At 36.4% G+C, this 18330-nt stretch overlaps 2 protein-coding genes across 2 annotated transcripts; both read left to right on the top strand.

Annotated features, from left to right (window-relative positions):
• The first annotated feature begins 1383 nt into the window (after positions 1-1383).
• On the top strand, positions 1384-11676 carry LOC141434198 (uncharacterized). The gene is made up of 3 exons (XM_074096558.1): positions 1384-1761; positions 5952-6083; positions 11038-11676. The coding sequence occupies exons 2-3, from the start codon at positions 5957-5959 to the stop codon at positions 11277-11279; spliced, it is 369 nt and encodes a 122-aa protein (XP_073952659.1). The 5' UTR covers positions 1384-1761; positions 5952-5956; the 3' UTR covers positions 11280-11676.
• Positions 11677-12838: 1162 nt separating this feature from the next.
• LOC141434434 (uncharacterized) lies at positions 12839-16742 on the top strand. The gene is made up of 3 exons (XM_074096854.1): positions 12839-12881; positions 13387-13455; positions 14484-16742. Exons 1-3 carry the CDS (start codon positions 12839-12841, stop codon positions 14726-14728), a joined length of 357 nt encoding a protein of 118 aa, XP_073952955.1. The 3' UTR covers positions 14729-16742.
• Positions 16743-18330: the final 1588 nt, after the last annotated feature.

Below are 18330 nucleotides of genomic sequence, written 5' to 3'. Positions count from 1 at the left end.
TGGTGTAATATTAGGTTATAGCTAAGTTTTAAAGATGTAAATAAAACGTTGGCTGGCTTGAAACCTCTTTAGACTGAAATTGATTTTTAACTACACTCAAAATTTGAATTTGCCATTTGCACTTTCTCTCTAAGTATATAAACCTCGCATCGCAAGTTACTAGCTTCGCGTTTCCAAGTACAACGCACGAAAAATGCAACGTTGCTTGTGCGCTAAACATGTAGGTGTATTTAAAAACAGTAATAATTGAATTGGAGGCAGTGCAACCGTGCAGTGAACGTGTCGACTCGTCAAAGACCGGTGGGAGCTGAGAGGGTTCCGGTATATTTACCGTTTATAAAAGGGGTGACGGATAAAATCGGACACTTGTTACGCCGAAGATATAGCATCAAGTCGATTTTCCGTCCTGATATGCAGCTTAGACAGTTGGTACGTTCGCCGAAGGATAGGGAGCCCCTGAGTGGTCCCGGGGTATATATGATTCCCTGTGCCTGTGGCAAGAGCTATATTGGAGAGACTGGACGAAACGTTTCCACAAGGGTATCGGAGCACATACGCAGTATGAGGAAACAGGACGACAAGGGGTCTGCTGTGGCCGAGCACTCAATGGACTCCGATTCGACGCACTATATCAGATTTGATAAGGTATCTGTACTTGCGAGAGAGAATTTTTTTCATTCCGCGGAAAGTGCGTGAAGCCATCGAGATTAGTCGTCGGCCGAATTTCAACCGGGATAGAGCCCGAAACATGTCGAGCTAAACTCGATTTAAGACGTGAGTTATCCGGGTCATTATATTTAATATGAGTGAATCTCACGGTAGTTTCATGTATGGTATATATCTATCTATATAATAATATTTATATGTTGCTTAGTTTCCATAACACAAGCTTTGCTAAGCTTACTTTGGGACTAGGTCAATTGGTGTGAATTTGTCCCGTGATATTTATTTTATTTATTAATTAATTTCAGTAAGGTACTGTCTGTGTGGATTCCTGTGTTTTAATTATGTCATTTTTAAACAGGATGATCGTCAATACAAACTTGCATTCACCCTATTATGAAATGTAAGGAAACTTGTATTCACGAGATGACGAATTTGATGCAGAAATTTTGCAACGTGCACTAGGCTTGATTATAAAAACAATGCTGGAATAGGAATTTCTAATAAATATGCTATCTTTAGTCAATGAACTTAAACAATTTTTAAAATGCAGTGCAATGACTTTTTGTGGAATTTCGTAATATCAATATTAAGCGATATACACCACAGGTACAATGGAAAGAAGTATTACATTTTATATTTACTGTTTTAAATATAATTTTAAATTTAAATTTGATTTTGGTCTAATCTTTGATACTTCGATTCAATATTCTTAAAATCGGTCGATTATGAATTTTGTTTTGACAGTTCGGAATAGTGACGGTCGTTTACACTAGTTGTAAACATCGGGATGTCAAAAAATTAGAAATTACAGGGAATTCTAACTTGTAAAGTATACTAAAACATGCATTCCGTACGAATTTAATTTAATTTGCCATAGTTCATGTTATACTTTAAATAGGGGCTCAAATCACAAATCATTTTGTGAAGTTTGACATAACCTAAAAATTGTGTCCAAAATTGTGATAACATTTTGTGTTTTGTATTTTATTGTGAGTGTAAAATGCTGAAAGGGCTTGTGAATTGGCCGCTGTGATGTAGTGAAGTGCTAATATTCTTAAATTGTTGGATTTCTTCGGAACAGCGGTGCTGTTTGGGGTAAGTACATAGACAATAACAAATCTTTTTGTTGTCATTGGTACAGGCTTTTGGCGCCATCCAAAATATACTACAGTTTTTTCAAATGTATTTCTAGGTGGTAAACGTAGTTTTTCTTCGACTGTGAAGTGTATTTGTTTTCATTTAGCAGGTATTTATCATAGTTGTCAATAGCAACTTTTTAAATGAACAAATACCCTTATTTAACTTATTGAAAATGCCAAAAATGTAACTAGTATTTTTAACATGCAATACCACTAATAAATTGTAGTTATTTTTTATCTTGGACACCTATTTGTCTTCAGAGATAGTTGGCAGTTTAACAACAACATTTTGTGATTAAATATTGCTTAACATTGCTCATTGCTTGTTGCAGTGGGACACAGTGGCGTAGCTACCAAGGGGCTAGGCGGGGCAGTGCCCCGGGGCCCTCAAGCTCAGGGGGCCCTCGAAATTCTGCTTTATAGCTGATGATAAAGTTGCTTAGCATTTTTAAAGTATTTGTATATATAATGATTTTACTTCAAAAAACCTTACCAGTTTTGATAGCAGTGGGCCCCATTTTTTTATTTGCCCCAGGGCCCTAGGTTACCTAGCTACGCCACTGGTGGGACATCAATCCAGGCTAGATAAGTTTTTTTTTTAAATCAGCAATCAGTCGCCAGACTATAATCAGATGAGGTGTATGAAGAATGGCGTTATGTAAATTTAGAGACCAGTGCCTCTTGCATTATTTAAATGATGCGAACCACAGAGCATTTGTTATGGTCCTTAATATATTGTTTTGAACCGTTTGCAGGATAATAATGTATACATAATTAAATAGCTTAGTATGGTTGTATTGTGTGCTTGAATATTGATATGCAAGTATTTTTTCGTGATATAAAAATATGTTTTTAATGTATTGTGTTGTTTAATTGATCTCCAAGACCTGTGTCATTACCTAGTTTGGGGGTTGGAATGTAAGTTTATCTACTAGCTGTGCAATAAACATTTTTCATTTCATTTCATATTCAGAGAAAAAGACAATATTTAACACATAAGTTTAAATTTTTTTATAAAGTTTGCTGGCCCGTCACTGATGAATATAAAAGTAAATGTCTACACTTGGATTTTTCTTGGATATCAAGTAGTGCATTATTTAGTAAATTATTTTGTTCTAATTATTATAAAAATAATAACCAGCAGAAGTCTTTTACTGCTGGAAAACTCATTTTTACATTTTAATTTTACTGATTTCATACAATTTCTTTTTAAATTTTAAAATGACAAAAAGATTTCATTACATTCTATTTTTAGATAGATACATATATAGAAGAATTCCTGTAGCAAGCAGGGCCCAATCTAGCTATTTAGTTGCTCCGGCCAATGATATTTTTCGCCACCCTTTATATACACTAATGGTGAGTGGTGGATGCTAATAGGGAGGTTGGAAGATAGAAAAAAGTTACTTTTGTTGCCTCTCATTGCCGTTGAGGAGTTCCATCCTGTGGAGACGATCCTGGCCGGACTAACAGAATGTCACTACAAGATTATTGTATTGTCACGCAATTTACATAAATATGCCGAATTTCAAGTCAATCCGACTCCTGGAAGTTGGTCGAATTTAACTTGCAGGATTTCATTATAGACCGAGCGACAACTGGACAGGTGAAACTAAATAAAAGCTTGTAATTAACACATTTGATACAAATCAAAATGATCTTATTGTGCTAACCTTGGAACTATTTAAATGCGGTGAATATAATGAATGTTTGTTGAGGTACCAAAACCTTGGTGCTCTTTTTGACCATACATCATTGGCTAAAATGTGAGACCTTGTGACTCCAATACCAATACCTCATAACTCTTTTCAATTTGTTTGTTTGTTTCGGTCAAATCTTGGAAGCTAAATATGACCCACTTCCAGTGGTCTGATCAACTTGAAATTTAGCATACTTATGTAAATTTGGTGACAATACAATAATCTGGTAGTGACATCCTGGTGGTCCTGCGATAGGATCGTCACCGCAGGAGAGAACTCCTCAATGGTTAATAGTACCGACTTGAAATTTGGTATGGATATGTACCTAGTTTAGATTATAATACAAGTACAGACAGCAAAAAAAGCTTGTATTAGAAATGAAATTTTTAACAAAAACTTATTTATAAAGAAAAAATAAAATATTATTTCCAATAATAATAATAACTGTATTAATACATAAAACCAAAATAATTCTCCATACAAAATTTTTGGTGGTGAAGTTTTTTGTCTCGTATAAATTTTGATCTGATGTAGTTACAAGGTCTGACACTAGCCGACGACATGTAAGATAGCTAGCTATTCCTGTGCAGTGCATTTTCATGCGAAATCCTCCCACCTATAATTTTTCCACCATGTTATTTTTGATTTCCATTAACTTTAAGAGAACATTTGACAGGTTACTTTTTCCATGACACTAGTGGCCTAACTGGTAGTATTTAAAAATAATCAAGAATTAAGATACTTACATAGTTAATTATGTGCAGCAAATCAGTGTAACAGTTCTTAATTTATATGAGGTTTTTTTTAATGTCTGTAACTAAAGCATTTTTGGTTTACACATTCTTAGGAAAAGAAAGTTTAAAAAGTAAATTTTTATGATGTATCTCTTCAATTCTCTTCACGTCAATGTCACCCGTCAAGTGTGTTAAATGTATAAATTTTTATACGAAAAGTTTACCAGGTAGTTTCTAACAATGAACTGAGCTGTGGAGCTAATACTTAATACGAAAATCGAAGTTCGTGTCGTTCTGTCACTCGAGATGCTTAGGTACACTATTTAATACGAAGGTGTAATAGGTATATATATACACATAATTAAAAGTTGAATATGTTAATAATCATCGTAGTATTTCACTAATCTGCCCCATGCTATTTTATTTCAGTTCTCGTACGTACCTAAAACTCATAAAATTCAAACCTGAAAACATTTACCCCTATTGATCGAATTTCAATAGTTTCACTTCACTACCCAATCAACAAAAGTTTGTACTATACCAAAATAACAATATAGAACTACCTACTAATACTACCAACCACTCCCGGGAATTAATCACGAATAAACTATTTTCTAAATTACTTCAACTTTTTGACTACATTGGCAGTCGGTCACTGATGAGCGAAAATTGCGTAAGCTTAATATTATATAAAATAATATAATTTCAGAAATAAATATATTGACACAAGGCATAAACATGAAAATATTTGACACGCGTTTTTAGAGGAAACTATTTAAATTTTATATACATATTTCATAATCTCTATATATGTACTTCAACACTCTAATACATGTATTTATTTGTTTCTTTTAGGGCCGATATTTGTACCAACCCAAAGAGGAAAGCAAATGGTATTGTATAATGGCTTTACTTACGGTCACACTCGTCTAAATGCATACTACTGCACCAAAAGAAGGGTAGCGAATTGTAAGGCAAATGTGAAACTGGATGCCAGCAACAACGTAGCAAAAGTATTTGAGATACACAACCACGAACCCCCAAAAATCCACAGAACCAAAAGCGGAAGACTTTATATTAGATAAACTAAATTACAATTTACGTTGTCATTCTCGTCAACACCAAAGTTTTCCATTTTGCGACGGTTGACTGCTTAGATAAAAAAAAACTGCACAGATCTATTCTGTTCCAAATAGTTCAAATGCACAGTGCGCCACCAGCTCTAGCGCTAACTATCCTGCTGCCTACTCAATGCACGCCATAGTCACGCTGTGGTCGATTCGACCTGAGCAGGTAGACCTCTCTGGTAAACCGTAACCGCACCGCCTGCTTTAGTTTATGTGACCGACTCTCAAAGCAGACCAGGCAACTAATTTATTAACTACTTAGAATTAGAATAAAGCTGTTGATGTACTTACACAGAGCAACACGGATAATAAATATGTAATCAAGCCCCAAGAACAATATAAAAAAAAATTTTGAGGATTTATAGTTGGCAAAGAGGCAAGAAAAATATTTTGTTTAACGGTTCCATTTGAATTAGAAATAAAATGTAAAAAAAAACCTGTTAAATTGCAAAAAATTCTTTTACGAATTTTGCTAAGATAACCAAGGTTGTAATACAGAGGCATTTTTATTCGATTTAAGCATGTGGAATGTTTATCTTTATCGGTAAACCATTATTTTTATCTAATTTCTTATTAATTTTTCAGGATTCATGAGCTATTTCACGATTTCCGAGGTTACAAGTGTACTTCAGAACGAAAAAGCTGCATTCGTAGAACCTCTACAGATTGATGATAATACGCAAGATAAAAATAAATACACTATTAGCCAAAAACAGGGTAAGTTGACCGCGACAATGACAGTGTCGCAAAAGGGCCAACAAACCATATTAAACAGCTTAGGGGTTAGAAGTGCACAAGGAAAAGAATATTTTAAACGACCACAAACTAAAGATGGAGCTAAAAAAACTAAAAAGCTAACATTTAAACCCATAGACAGCTTAGATTCACTTCAAAACTTAGAAAAATTGTTAAAAGAAAAAACTTCAGTAGATGCGTTAAAGAAAAAACTTTCCGTTGTTTGTAATATTGGAAAAGGTAGGGGCCCCAACAACTGTTTCGCTCTCGTCGATGTAATGTTCAGTCGTAATTTTTTGACTAAGTGTTCGTGGGCTGGCGGTTCCCGTACAGAGAGTAAAAAAATTTGCTTCAAAGCATTTACTCGCGTCATACAATTATTCTTTTCAATTATTTACGATTCTGACAGCACTTTCAGTCTTGTAGAGTGCGAAGCATTTCTTAAAAATATATTGCGCAATGCAGTCAGACGAGATTGCGCTAAACGAGTACGAACTTCATCTACAAAATCAAGACCAAAAAAGGTAAATAGGGAATATATCAATATATACAAGAAAACCCCAAAAACGTTTTCACAAGAAACATACCAAAACAAAGAACAAGCTAATGCACAAATTAATTCCGACAATTTGGGAGAAAGCTCGACCTTCCTCCTTCATCTACCAAATTAGCGTACCGATCCGCTACCTGCCGTTTAACCACCAAACAATTCCTTTTTGAAGTATCTAAATAGTAACAAAACTTAAAATTTTTTGATCTGCCAGTAATGAGCATATTTCTGCAAGGTTCTGTAATAAAAATACGTAGTTTTGAATTTATTACTGAAATAAACCTTAACTAATATGTCTGCCAGAGTTGAAACAGTCTCCATTTAGACATACCTATATTATACGGGCAGGAAATCACGATCACTTTTGATAAGCTCTGGATTGAAAAAAAAAGAAATTAATGAAAACCGATGTAGAAAATAATAATATGTCTAGCACAATTAACCGTGAACCATTATTTATTTTCTCCACTATGTACAGTCAAGTGCAAAAATAAGTATATTTTTGAATCACTCAAAAATATGTTACTGCGGCCTTATTGCCTCGGAATATAAGTCTGTGGTACTTATTTTTGAAACTTTGAATAAGTGCATATTTTTACACTTGACTGTACCCGCTGACGATTCTTACAACTTTTGATATGAAGCGTAAAGAAGATGTTGCTATTTTATGATTTTTGTTTCCAATTTATGATATTTGTTTAATGATTCCAATACATACTCGTAACACTCGTATACATCACAAATCGATTCCATTGTCTTTTATAATACCTAGGTGGAGTAATAGTCGTAACCCGATGTTAATTGATTGTAATTTTTTTATTCCATGAAAAACTTGAGTTTTGCTTTTGGTTTGTGTTTATTTGATGTCTAAATTTTATGACATTTTTAATCACTTTTGCCAAAACTTCCGGCGATAGTTTCCCCCGTATGTCAGAAATTCTCTTTGAGGGCTTCAAAAGTCCGAGGCTTGTTGATATAGACTCGTGATTTCAAGAAACTCCGACGTAAAGAAGCCCAGAACGGTTAAATCGGGCGATCTTGCCGGCAATTGCAAATCATCAAACGAGAGATTAGGCGACCTGGAAAAGCAGCCCTCAGAATTTCGGTTGTGGATCGTGCACTATAGCGGAGTATAGCGATTCATGTCTTATTGGCGCGAATTTTGTATCTGTGTACTTCACAAATTCTGACATTTACCGCCATTTTCAAAAATTATAGCATCTTATGATAGGGTGATTACTTTTGCTAAAGTACAGAAAAGGAGCAGTACAACGTCTTCATACAAACGGCTGGAACTCGAGTTATATCTACGCGCCACGAATTCTCAGCATACCTCAGCAACCGTCAGTCGCGGTTACACCGCGGTTACGTACCGTCGGCGTGGGACTCGCGTGCATTTATATTACGAACCTAATTATGTCACGACGATAGTATTGTTCGGTGTATGGATGTTTAAATTCATCTATATCGAAACCGGAATTGTAATTTTTTTAGATTACTAACTCAGTCGGACAGGTAAACTAAAAAAAATATTTTTTCCGTGTTAAGTTATTTTTATTTGTATTAGTTACTACTGTGTATTATGTTACTATTTTCATGTTTTTTTTTTGGTTTATTTGTGTGTAATTGTGTAAATTTATTGTATTTGTATGTCTTTCGTATTAGGGAATAAATGTCTTCTTTCTTTCTTTCTATTGGTTTTGCGACTGTTACTCATTGAACAGAACGCAATAACCAAAATTAAATCAATGCAGGTACCTACCTACCTATAGTTTAGGCATAAGTAGTATTTCGCACATCCCAGAAGAGGCGCAAATACTTCTCCGTAGCTAATTATACGTAGTGATGAAGCTAAATAAAATCGTTTAAAAAAATAATACGTTCTGAGGTTTATTAAAATAACGTAAAATGCATTTTTGTTAAACACTACTTAGTCCATTCCTTCCATAATGTCCTAAAGCTCCTTTCCCTACTTTAAGTTTCATGTGACATTATCAAATACATATAACTGAAGTGTTTTAGTTAGTAGGCAGCCCTATCGCGCTTTGTGTGTACCGACGCCGACGTACAAGGTTTATATCATGACGGCGTGTACGAACACGGCGATACTTGACGCGCGTTATCGCCGTGTTCGTACACGCCGTCATGTATTTATATAGAACCTTGTACTATCGCTCTGTCGCGGCGATAATAACGCGGCGTTAGTGGCGTCAGTGTCGCTTGGCTCGGAACTTTACCTTTATACTGCTCCTTTTGTCTACTGTGCTTTTGCGCCACCGTGTATTTTATCAACACTACGGCAAAGTAGTACCAAATTAAATTTGGATTCATTATGGTTCTCTGTTATTTACACGATAATTTGTTGTGTACTAGATGTTGCTCTGTAAAGGTAATGTTTTTTTATGATATGGATGTTATGTTTTAAAATTTTAAGAGTCCAGATTGGCGCAGAATTTAAGAAAAATAACAATTTCGAGTCTCAGTGGATTTTAAATCCTTTGCAATTTTATTTTAAATTTAAAAAAGCCTGTAAAATTAATAAAGTAAGTAGTGTTTTTGATTAGTACTAACTTAATGCTTTCGATTAAAGTTAATAACGTTAGCAATAACTTGTGTATTTATTTGTGAATAACCATTTATATAAAGTATATAATAAAAATATTACTGAATCATCGCGAAATGCAATAAGATTACGTAATTTCCATTACTTTTTAGGCTTCCATCTGTTACCCTTTTGGGTTCGGAATGTCATTATACAAACTGTACTTCTTGCTATCACAGTCACAGAGTTTTAAATATTGCCGCTACAGTAAAATAAAAATAATTAAAAATTAAGGGGTGTCTCACCAACCAATATAAATGACCCCACCCTGCGTACATTTTGCTTAGAAGCAGGGCTCTATTAACACTGAATTTACTTATGTAGATACAGCCGTTTATAGCGTGTATTAAAATGAATACGAAATGTGTACCTACGGAACCCTCGGTAACTACTCTCACTTGTTTTTTTTTGTCATTGTTTTTTATATACGTTGCATTCTTACATAAATTAAATGGTTATATGCGTCTCAAATACATTGTAGAGGTGTACGGTTTCCATTACAGTGTGAAACTTTTATATTATCTACTATGTATTTATTAGGCTTATTTTACTAGATTTATGAATTTGGGTTAGACATAACCGAAAATTTTGAAAATAGACAAAGTTTGATTGGACAAATGGATCGAATACCGCGCGGAATAAGCGTGGCGCTGTATTCTATACGGACTCTTTCATGTTAGCTCGAATATTACAAGCGGTAATGCCTCCGCGCCGCGCCGCACCGCTCCGCCACCGCTCTCAGTGCGTTTCAAGCTTTAAACCTTGCGGCACACCATAAATATATCTGAGAAGGCCCTTATCTTAGACCTGTCTTTAGATATTGCTTGGGCAGATTTAGGTATTCGTGCAAAGAGAATACGATGGTACTTGAACCACAATTTATTATAAATCAGAATAGACTATAATATACTAGACACACAGTATTAAGACACAGTAGGTATTAACGAAACATGGAAAGTTCCGTGACGACGTCTTTACTGACAAGGAGCGACCACACCGGTGCTCATATTATGAAGAAGGTACGGAATCGCAGTGACGTCCCGTAAGTGTCACGATTTTATCGCATGCCCTCGAAGCCGCTGAGCTGCTGCTCAAAGTACGCTGACGGTGCAAAATCGCAGTGACGTCACGACTGCGTGGAGTGGAGAGCATGCGGTTAAAACATAAGTTCGAAGGTAGTCAACATAAAAAATTAACCGAATAAGAACTTTCCTTGGAGTTGATTTTTTTTAATGCTAATGCTTCTGCTTTGGCTCAGTGATCAACCCTTAATAAGGCCCCATTTATTGGAGCATAGTGAGCATACTACCACAGAATCAAAATCAGTTATCGAATATATACCTGACAAAGAATATTTTTAACTCATATATGCCCAGAACTATTTTTGGTCTCTGATTTCTTTTTGTAGCACATACGTCACAAATAAGCAATTTCTTTTGCAAAATCGCGCGTTAGCTGATAATCGTACCTATTTTTCGGGACAAAAACGACCCACTGGGCATATATGGGTTGAAGCTTGTCGTATTTTCAATAATTACAATGGAAATTATGACGTATTATGAAATTAATAAGGTTCAGTTTCTAACTCAATGCAACTGGTCGCTAAATCGCCTCTACCTTATTAAGGGTTAAAATATATACATGTTTTAGAACTTGTTCCGGGAATACTAAATTAAACATATAAAAATAAACATCTCTTTTTATTTTTCATTGTATACCTACTAATTTAAGTTTTATTTTAACTATATCAGTTACCATTTAAATTTTGTTTGTTATTTTTTCAGGCCCTATATTCATACCTTCTCGGAGAGGCAACAAAATTCTGTTGTTCAACGGCTACACCTACAACCAAGGTCACTTAAATTGTCCACGGTATTACTGCACTAAAAAATACAAGAGCTGCAAAGCCAAAGTGAGACTGGATAAGAACGATAGTGTGATTGTCGAAGTGCTAGAAACTCACAACCATGAGCCCCCCGTTTTGGAAATGTCAGAAATCGGCAAATATATTCCTATAGTTAACTAGTTAAGTAAATAAGAGCCTATTTTAGATCTCAGTCTTCAAATATCGCGTGGGCGGATTTGAGTTGTGCAAAGAGAATACGAAGTTATATGAACCATGTTTGTATTACACACCAGAAAAGACTATAATAGGCACTCGGTAGGTATTAGTTTAGTTTTTTTATTCACTCAACATAACACTAGTTTTGTAAGACCAATCCTACTAACAAAAGAATATGGACTTTTGTTTGGTCTGAAATAAAGTTTTTTTTAATAACAATTACATTATATAAATACATTAAGTAAGATTATATAAGAATTTATTAAAACACTAAGGGACTACCCGAGGTTTTCATCGATTTTTGACAAGTTTTGAATCGTATCTCGTACTTTTGCACTACAGACAGAATTATAAGTCAAACGGCTAAATCATCTCAATTATTGTCTACCGGATTTTGATACTTAACATTGTCTGAAGAAACACTTATTTCGTATCGCTATTGACCTGAAAGATCTAACATATACGAAATCTACATATTTGGGTTCGTCTTTGACCTCTCGAAAAACTGGTCGAGGGTTTTAATTTGAAACTAATTAACACAAAAGTTATGGCCAGAAAACCAGTTTTTTGGCCTAAAATTGTTCAACTTCGATGCCAAATATCTCGAAAACACTGAACTTTGAAGTAAATATGGGATACTATATTGCTTAAAGCCGTTGTTGTTAATATAACAAGCTACAAAGAACATAAGAAAACTAAGGAATTCAAATCGAAGGTCATTGGGGCATGGGATCCCCTAAGCGAAACCTTTACTAATAGGGAGCGACCGCATCGCGCACGGAATCGCAGTGACCTGCCGTAAGCGTCCCGATATTATCGCATGCCCCCCACACCGCTGAGCCGCTGCTCAAAGTACGCTAACGGTGCGGAATCGCAGTGACCTGCCGTAAGCGTCCCGATATTATCGCATGCCCCCCACACCGCTGAGCCGCTGCTCAAAGTACGCTAACGGTGCGGAATCGCAGTGACCTGCCGTAAGCGTCCCGATATTATCGCATGCCCTCCACACCGCTGAGCCGCTGCTCAAAGTACGCTAACGGTGCGGAATCGCAGTGACCTGCCGTAAGCGTCCCGATATTATCGCATGCCCCCACACCGCTGAGCCGCTGCTCAAAGTACGCTAACGGTGCGGAATCGCAGTGACCTGCCGTAAGCGTCCCGATATTATCGCATGCCCTCCACACCGCTGAGCCGCTGCTCAAAGTACGCTAACGGTGCGGAATCGCAGTGACCTGCCGTAAGCGTCCCGATATTATCGCATGCCCTCCACACCGCTGAGCCGCTGCTCAAAGTACGCTAACGGTGCGGAATCGCAGTGACCTGCCGTAAGCGTCCCGATATTATCGCATGCCCCCCACACCGCTGAGCCGCTGCTCAAAGTACGCTAACGGTGCGGAATCGCAGTGACCTGCCGTAAGCGTCCCGATATTATCGCATGCCCTCCACACCGCTGAGCCGCTGCTCAAAGTACGCTAACGGTGCGGAATCGCAGTGACCTGCCGTAAGCGTCCCGATATTATCGCATGCCCTCCACACCGCTGAGCCGCTGCTCAAAGTACGCTAACGGTGCGGAATCACAGTGACGTGCGTTTTGCGTGGAGGTGGAGAGCATGCGGTAAAAAAATCCTATTATAAGCTAAGCAAAATTCATAATGCAGTGCCGAAATCTATACCTAACTAGTTTAGTTGGACATTTAATCGAAGTGCTACTACCTATTCATTCAATGATTTCTTTGATAGTAATAAATAGTAGGTATTAAATTGCAATTTTTTATATTGAGTAAGATTATATACATGTTGCATGCTGTAAGATAAGAAATTTAGATTTAAGGTGCACATTTTGCATGCTGTAATTCAGCTGAAAGTGTTTTAAAAAAAGTTTAAGGTAATATTGAAACATAAAAAAATCACCTCTTTTGGCTCAGTGATTAAAATCTAAACATGTATTAGGCCTTGTTTCGAGAAGAGAATAAAACAGTTAAAAATAATCATGTTGTTTTTTATTATATACATATGTAAGTTTTTTTTACAATTTAAGTTACCATTTAAATCTTATTTGTTATTTTTTCAGGCCCTTTATTCATACCTTCTCGGAGAGGCAACAAAATTCTATTGTTCAACGGCTACACCTACAACCAAGGTCACTTAAATTGTCCACGGTATTACTGCACTAAAAAGTACAAGTTGAGCTGCAAAGCCAAAGTGAAACTGGATAAGAACGACAGGGCGATTGTTGAAGTACTAGAGACTCACAACCACGAACCCCCCGTTTTGGAAATGACAGAATTCGGCAAATATATTCCTATAGTTAACTAGTTAAGCAGCATAGTGGTCTAAGAGCTAGCTACGGAAATACGGTTGCAATTTATAGAGCAACAAAATTCCTTTAATTAGAGTACCAAAGTATCATTGTTAATAATAGATCTCCGCACTTCCACCAAATTTGTGACAATGTGAAGCGGACGAGGTAAAAGACAGAATCAGGGTGGTACTCACGGCTGATGTGGGTAGGTCCCAGCACACAATGTTCCAAAATAGTTCGTGGTCTCGTCACGGGCCCGGACTGATGTATATCGGTGGACACACACACACACACACACACTAATCACAAGGCAGTTCACAAATCGTGGAATTTGGCCAAATTTCTGGCTCAGTCACGTGACGCGCGCGTTCAATTCGGTATTCGGAAGCACAGTGATCCGGCGCTTGTCAGAGAGTACAGGAGATAGCGGGTAGTTTTGGTATTACGAGGATGAGGGTAGAGGATAATCACACATTGTCACAAAGAATATGGTTCCGAATATGGCTCGACACTTAAGAACCAGTACAGATGGATTGCATTTCAACTGAACTCTTAAGTCGAGTTTAGACTTGCAAGAAAAATCGTGCAAGTTGCATTGCATTGCGGTGCTCGATTGGCCACTATAAACTCGTTGGCTATCCGACTGGGTAGTTTTCTCGGTAAAAAATCACCTTATTTGGCTCAGTGATTGAAATCTAAACATGTCTTAGGCAAAGAATACTAACTATTACTACGTATCTTAGGACTTGTTTCGAAAAGAATTAATTAAACAGAAAAAATAATCGTCTCGTTTGTTATTTTATACTTATGTAACTTTTTTTTAACAATATAATTTGCCATTTAAATCTTATTTATTATTTTTTCAGGCCCTATATTCATACCTTCTCGCAGAGGCAACAAAATTCTATTGTTCAACGGCTACACCTACAACCAAAGTCACTTAAAATGTCCACGGTATTACTGCACTAAAAAGTACAAGTTGAGCTGCAAAGCGAAAGTGAAACTGGATAAGAACGGCAGTGCGATTGTTGAAGTACTAGAGACTCACAACCACGAACCCCCCGTTTTGGACATGACAGAATTCGGCAAATACATTCCTATAGTTAAGTAGATGAATATGGCTCCGAATATGGTTCGACGCTTAAGAACCAGTACAGACGGATTGCATTCCAACTGCAACGTAACTGCAGGTTTTCATTGCAGTATGAAATATAGTAGTGTAAGTACTGTAATGAGTTTCAAATTTGGAACAGCTGTCTAAATCAACATAATTTAAATGGGCCTCTATTCTGGTATCCATAGACACAACATTTTCACGAGACGAAATGTCACTTTGGTATGTTTCTAAATAAAAATCGCACATCAATTTGATCTCGAGCGGCATAAGAATTAAGGACTTTACTGATTTGTCTATCTTAAAAAAAATACATTCGTGACAGAATTTTGTCTTGCCGCCATTACTGTTGTCATTTTGTTTGTATTTATTTTGCTGTGTTGTTCTTTAAAGTTTATAAAAAATAATTCCTTTATCTGTTTTAATTTATTTATTAAGTAGGTACATTAGTTTTTAACACATGTGGATATGTTACTGGTAGAACAAGTCAGTAATGCAATGCAGGTCATTTATCACCGGTTTCTGAACCCATCTTACAGTACTTATAATTTATATGTGTGTAGATAAAATATTGAATGCAAACTGTACGTAATTAGGCCTTAAAATACTCGTGTGATCCTTTTATGAATTTCCCGCGCGGTATTCTGTGTGCCCTCTTGTACCGCCTCCGCGCCGCGCCGCACCGCTCCGCCACCGCCGTCGTCAGTGTGTTTCTAGCTTAAGGCCCAGCACACACGGTGAAATGCAACTGCAACGAAACTGCAACTTCTAGTTACTTTTGAGTTTCATTTGAGTTTATGGCATAACTCCTTATGAGAGACCGCCGCACATGACGCAACGCAACGCAAAGTTTCAAACTGGTTGCGTTGTGCGGTCTCTCTTAAGGAGTGATGTCATAAACTCAAAAGTAACTAGAAGTTGCAGTTGCGTTTCACCGTGTGTTTTGGGCCTTAGGGCTTGTTTCACCACTCATTGATAAATGTTATGTGACAGATAAATGTGATGCCGTCTGTGTTTACTCGGACAAACTAAACAGAGATGACGTCAGAGATATCTGTCACACATAATTTATCAATGAGTTTTGTGTGTGCAATGTGAAATGTGCGAAAACACACTACTTAAATAAAGTTATACGTAAAGTAAAGTAACGATTGCAATTGCGTGCATATTTGTCTCTTAAAGATCTTACATGCATACGTCTAATCATACAAGAGTTATTAATGATGAACAAAAATGAACTTAACTGTCTAAATAGACAGCCAGAGAAGCATGAGACTCACCTTTTCGCTCAGTGCATCTCTACTTCCAGCGCGGACAAGTGATGTCTTCACATTCATATACACTGTAAAAAAGGCATTTTAAAATCAATCTGGGATATTTATATTTTCCTGAACTACTTCCATACTTTCTTTGAAAATTCCTGTCATTGAAAGATTTTATATTACCTATGTTAAACAAATGTTTTCATACAGATATGATCGATGGTCAAAGTGTAGCATGACTACAACATTGAATCTAAATTTCCGCTAACAACCTAAAGGGTAGTTCAGTCAAACAAACTCAACCATCTGCTAATATATTCCGGATTAATTATAAAACAGCTTGTATAATTAAAGTACTATATATCTAAGTAATTAATTAAAAGTAAATTCTCCAATGTAATTTACTAATAATATATGTAGTTTTTTTTAGTAAGCAATTTTGTTATATTAGGTAATTACTCGTACCTCTATGTAAGTAGGTAGATAAAGTACGTACTCACTATTTCTTACGATTAGTATTGTTAGCTGAGTGATTTAATTTTAATTATAATAAATAGATCATGTCTTATTTTACTTTAAATAATACTGCTATATATACACATATGTAATAATTTTATCGTAGATAGGTCTCTTTTTTATTCCTGAATTTAATTTAAAACAGGTGTAGGTACTTAATGTATTAAGTTGGAATAGTTTAAAATGTATTAATTTTATGATATTAACAAAATATTATTAAAATGAAACGAATGTGTTATTTTTTTATTTGAAACTTACCTTGCTAACTCGCCACTTGACAGTTTTTCTTAACTATTACTAGGTTTTGGCACGTTCGTGTTTCGTTGAAGCCTTACAATTTATGCTTTATTCGTACTATCTTTGCTTTAGGGCCAATATTGATAAGTACGAATGGTAATAACATCCTTATGCTCGACGGCCATACGTACAAACTCTCGCACTGTGGATATTATTGCTGCTCCATGAAAAAGAAATTGCAGTGTCAAACAAAAGTAAGATTGGACGAGAACAACACCATCATCGATATAAACGGAACACATAATCACGGAACCAGTGTGTTTCAAAGAGATGAACAGTTTATAATTGTTTAACATATTATATTGATATCATGGGTACTTTTGCGGCGAGTGCTTTATAATTTGTTATAATTTGAAAGAAATGTTGTAAATCATATGTTTTACTGCATTTTTATTATCCCTTTGCTGTTCAAAAAGATGTAATCATGCTTGAAGGCAGACTGGATGGGTCCATACTAATTTTATAAGTCTGAAAGTAACTCCGTCTGTCTGTCAGCCTGTCTGTTTGTCAGTCTGTATCAGTGTGTATATCTATTTTTTACCTCTTCACGCTAAAACTGTCGAACCGATTTAGATGAAATTTTCTTTGGATTTTGTTTTGTTTGGAGGCACGGATTGAGAAAGGAATGCTTGAATGGTTTGGGCATGTTGAGAGAATGAATGAAAACAGATTGACTAAGCAGATCTATAAGACGAGCGTGAATGGGAACGTTGGGAGAGGAAGGCCTAGACGAACGTACCACGATCAAATCGGGGACGTTCTGAAGAAAGGTCGGGTCAGCAGGAGTACTCTAAACCGACGTGCATGCATAAAAAGATTGATGAATGTAGAGGAAGCGAGAGTTATATGCCAGAATCGTAGCAAGTGGAAGGATGTAGTCTCTGCCTACCCCGTTGGGAAAGAGGCGTGATTTTATGTATGTATGTTGTTTGGATATAATTTGTTTTTCTATTCTGGAAAATTACATAGTTTCCATGGGCTAGCGTTAAAGGAATTGTCTGCAGATCGAGTTGCGGGTAATGGTCATTTTATCGATTGTACATGGCATTATAAATATTACGTATGTTTTGCTAACTATATGTTTTCTTATTTTAGGGCCAATCTTCATACCTGCCAGACATGGTTCGAAAGTTCTGATGTACAAAAAATTCACCTATAGTAGAGTTGGGAAGGGATTATATTACTGTTCCAAAAAGTCCAAGTTAAAATGCCAAGCAAAGGTGAAGTTAGATGAAAATAATCGGCTCGTAAACGCGAAAGGGACGCACAACCACGAACCTCCGCCGCTCGTCGTTTCCAAACGTGCAAAAAGAAGTGACTACTGAACTAAAATAATTTCCTTGCTCACCCGCGACCTTACGATAGCTAAGCTTATGCAAAATATGCGTGTTCATGCAGTTCCTCCACCTCCACACTGTAAGAACACACACAAATCACACAAACCCATCTATCACCACCACCACACTACACTGACGCGTTTCGAACTCAAACAGAGCTCATCTTCAGAGTGACACAACCGTACAC

Source organism: Choristoneura fumiferana, chromosome 13, assembly GCF_025370935.1.
Source record: "Choristoneura fumiferana chromosome 13, NRCan_CFum_1, whole genome shotgun sequence".
In the NCBI taxonomy this organism is placed as follows: Eukaryota; Metazoa; Arthropoda; class Insecta; order Lepidoptera; family Tortricidae; genus Choristoneura; species Choristoneura fumiferana.
Note: the sequence above shows the minus strand (reverse complement) of the source record. Positions and strands in the feature narration are given on the sequence as shown.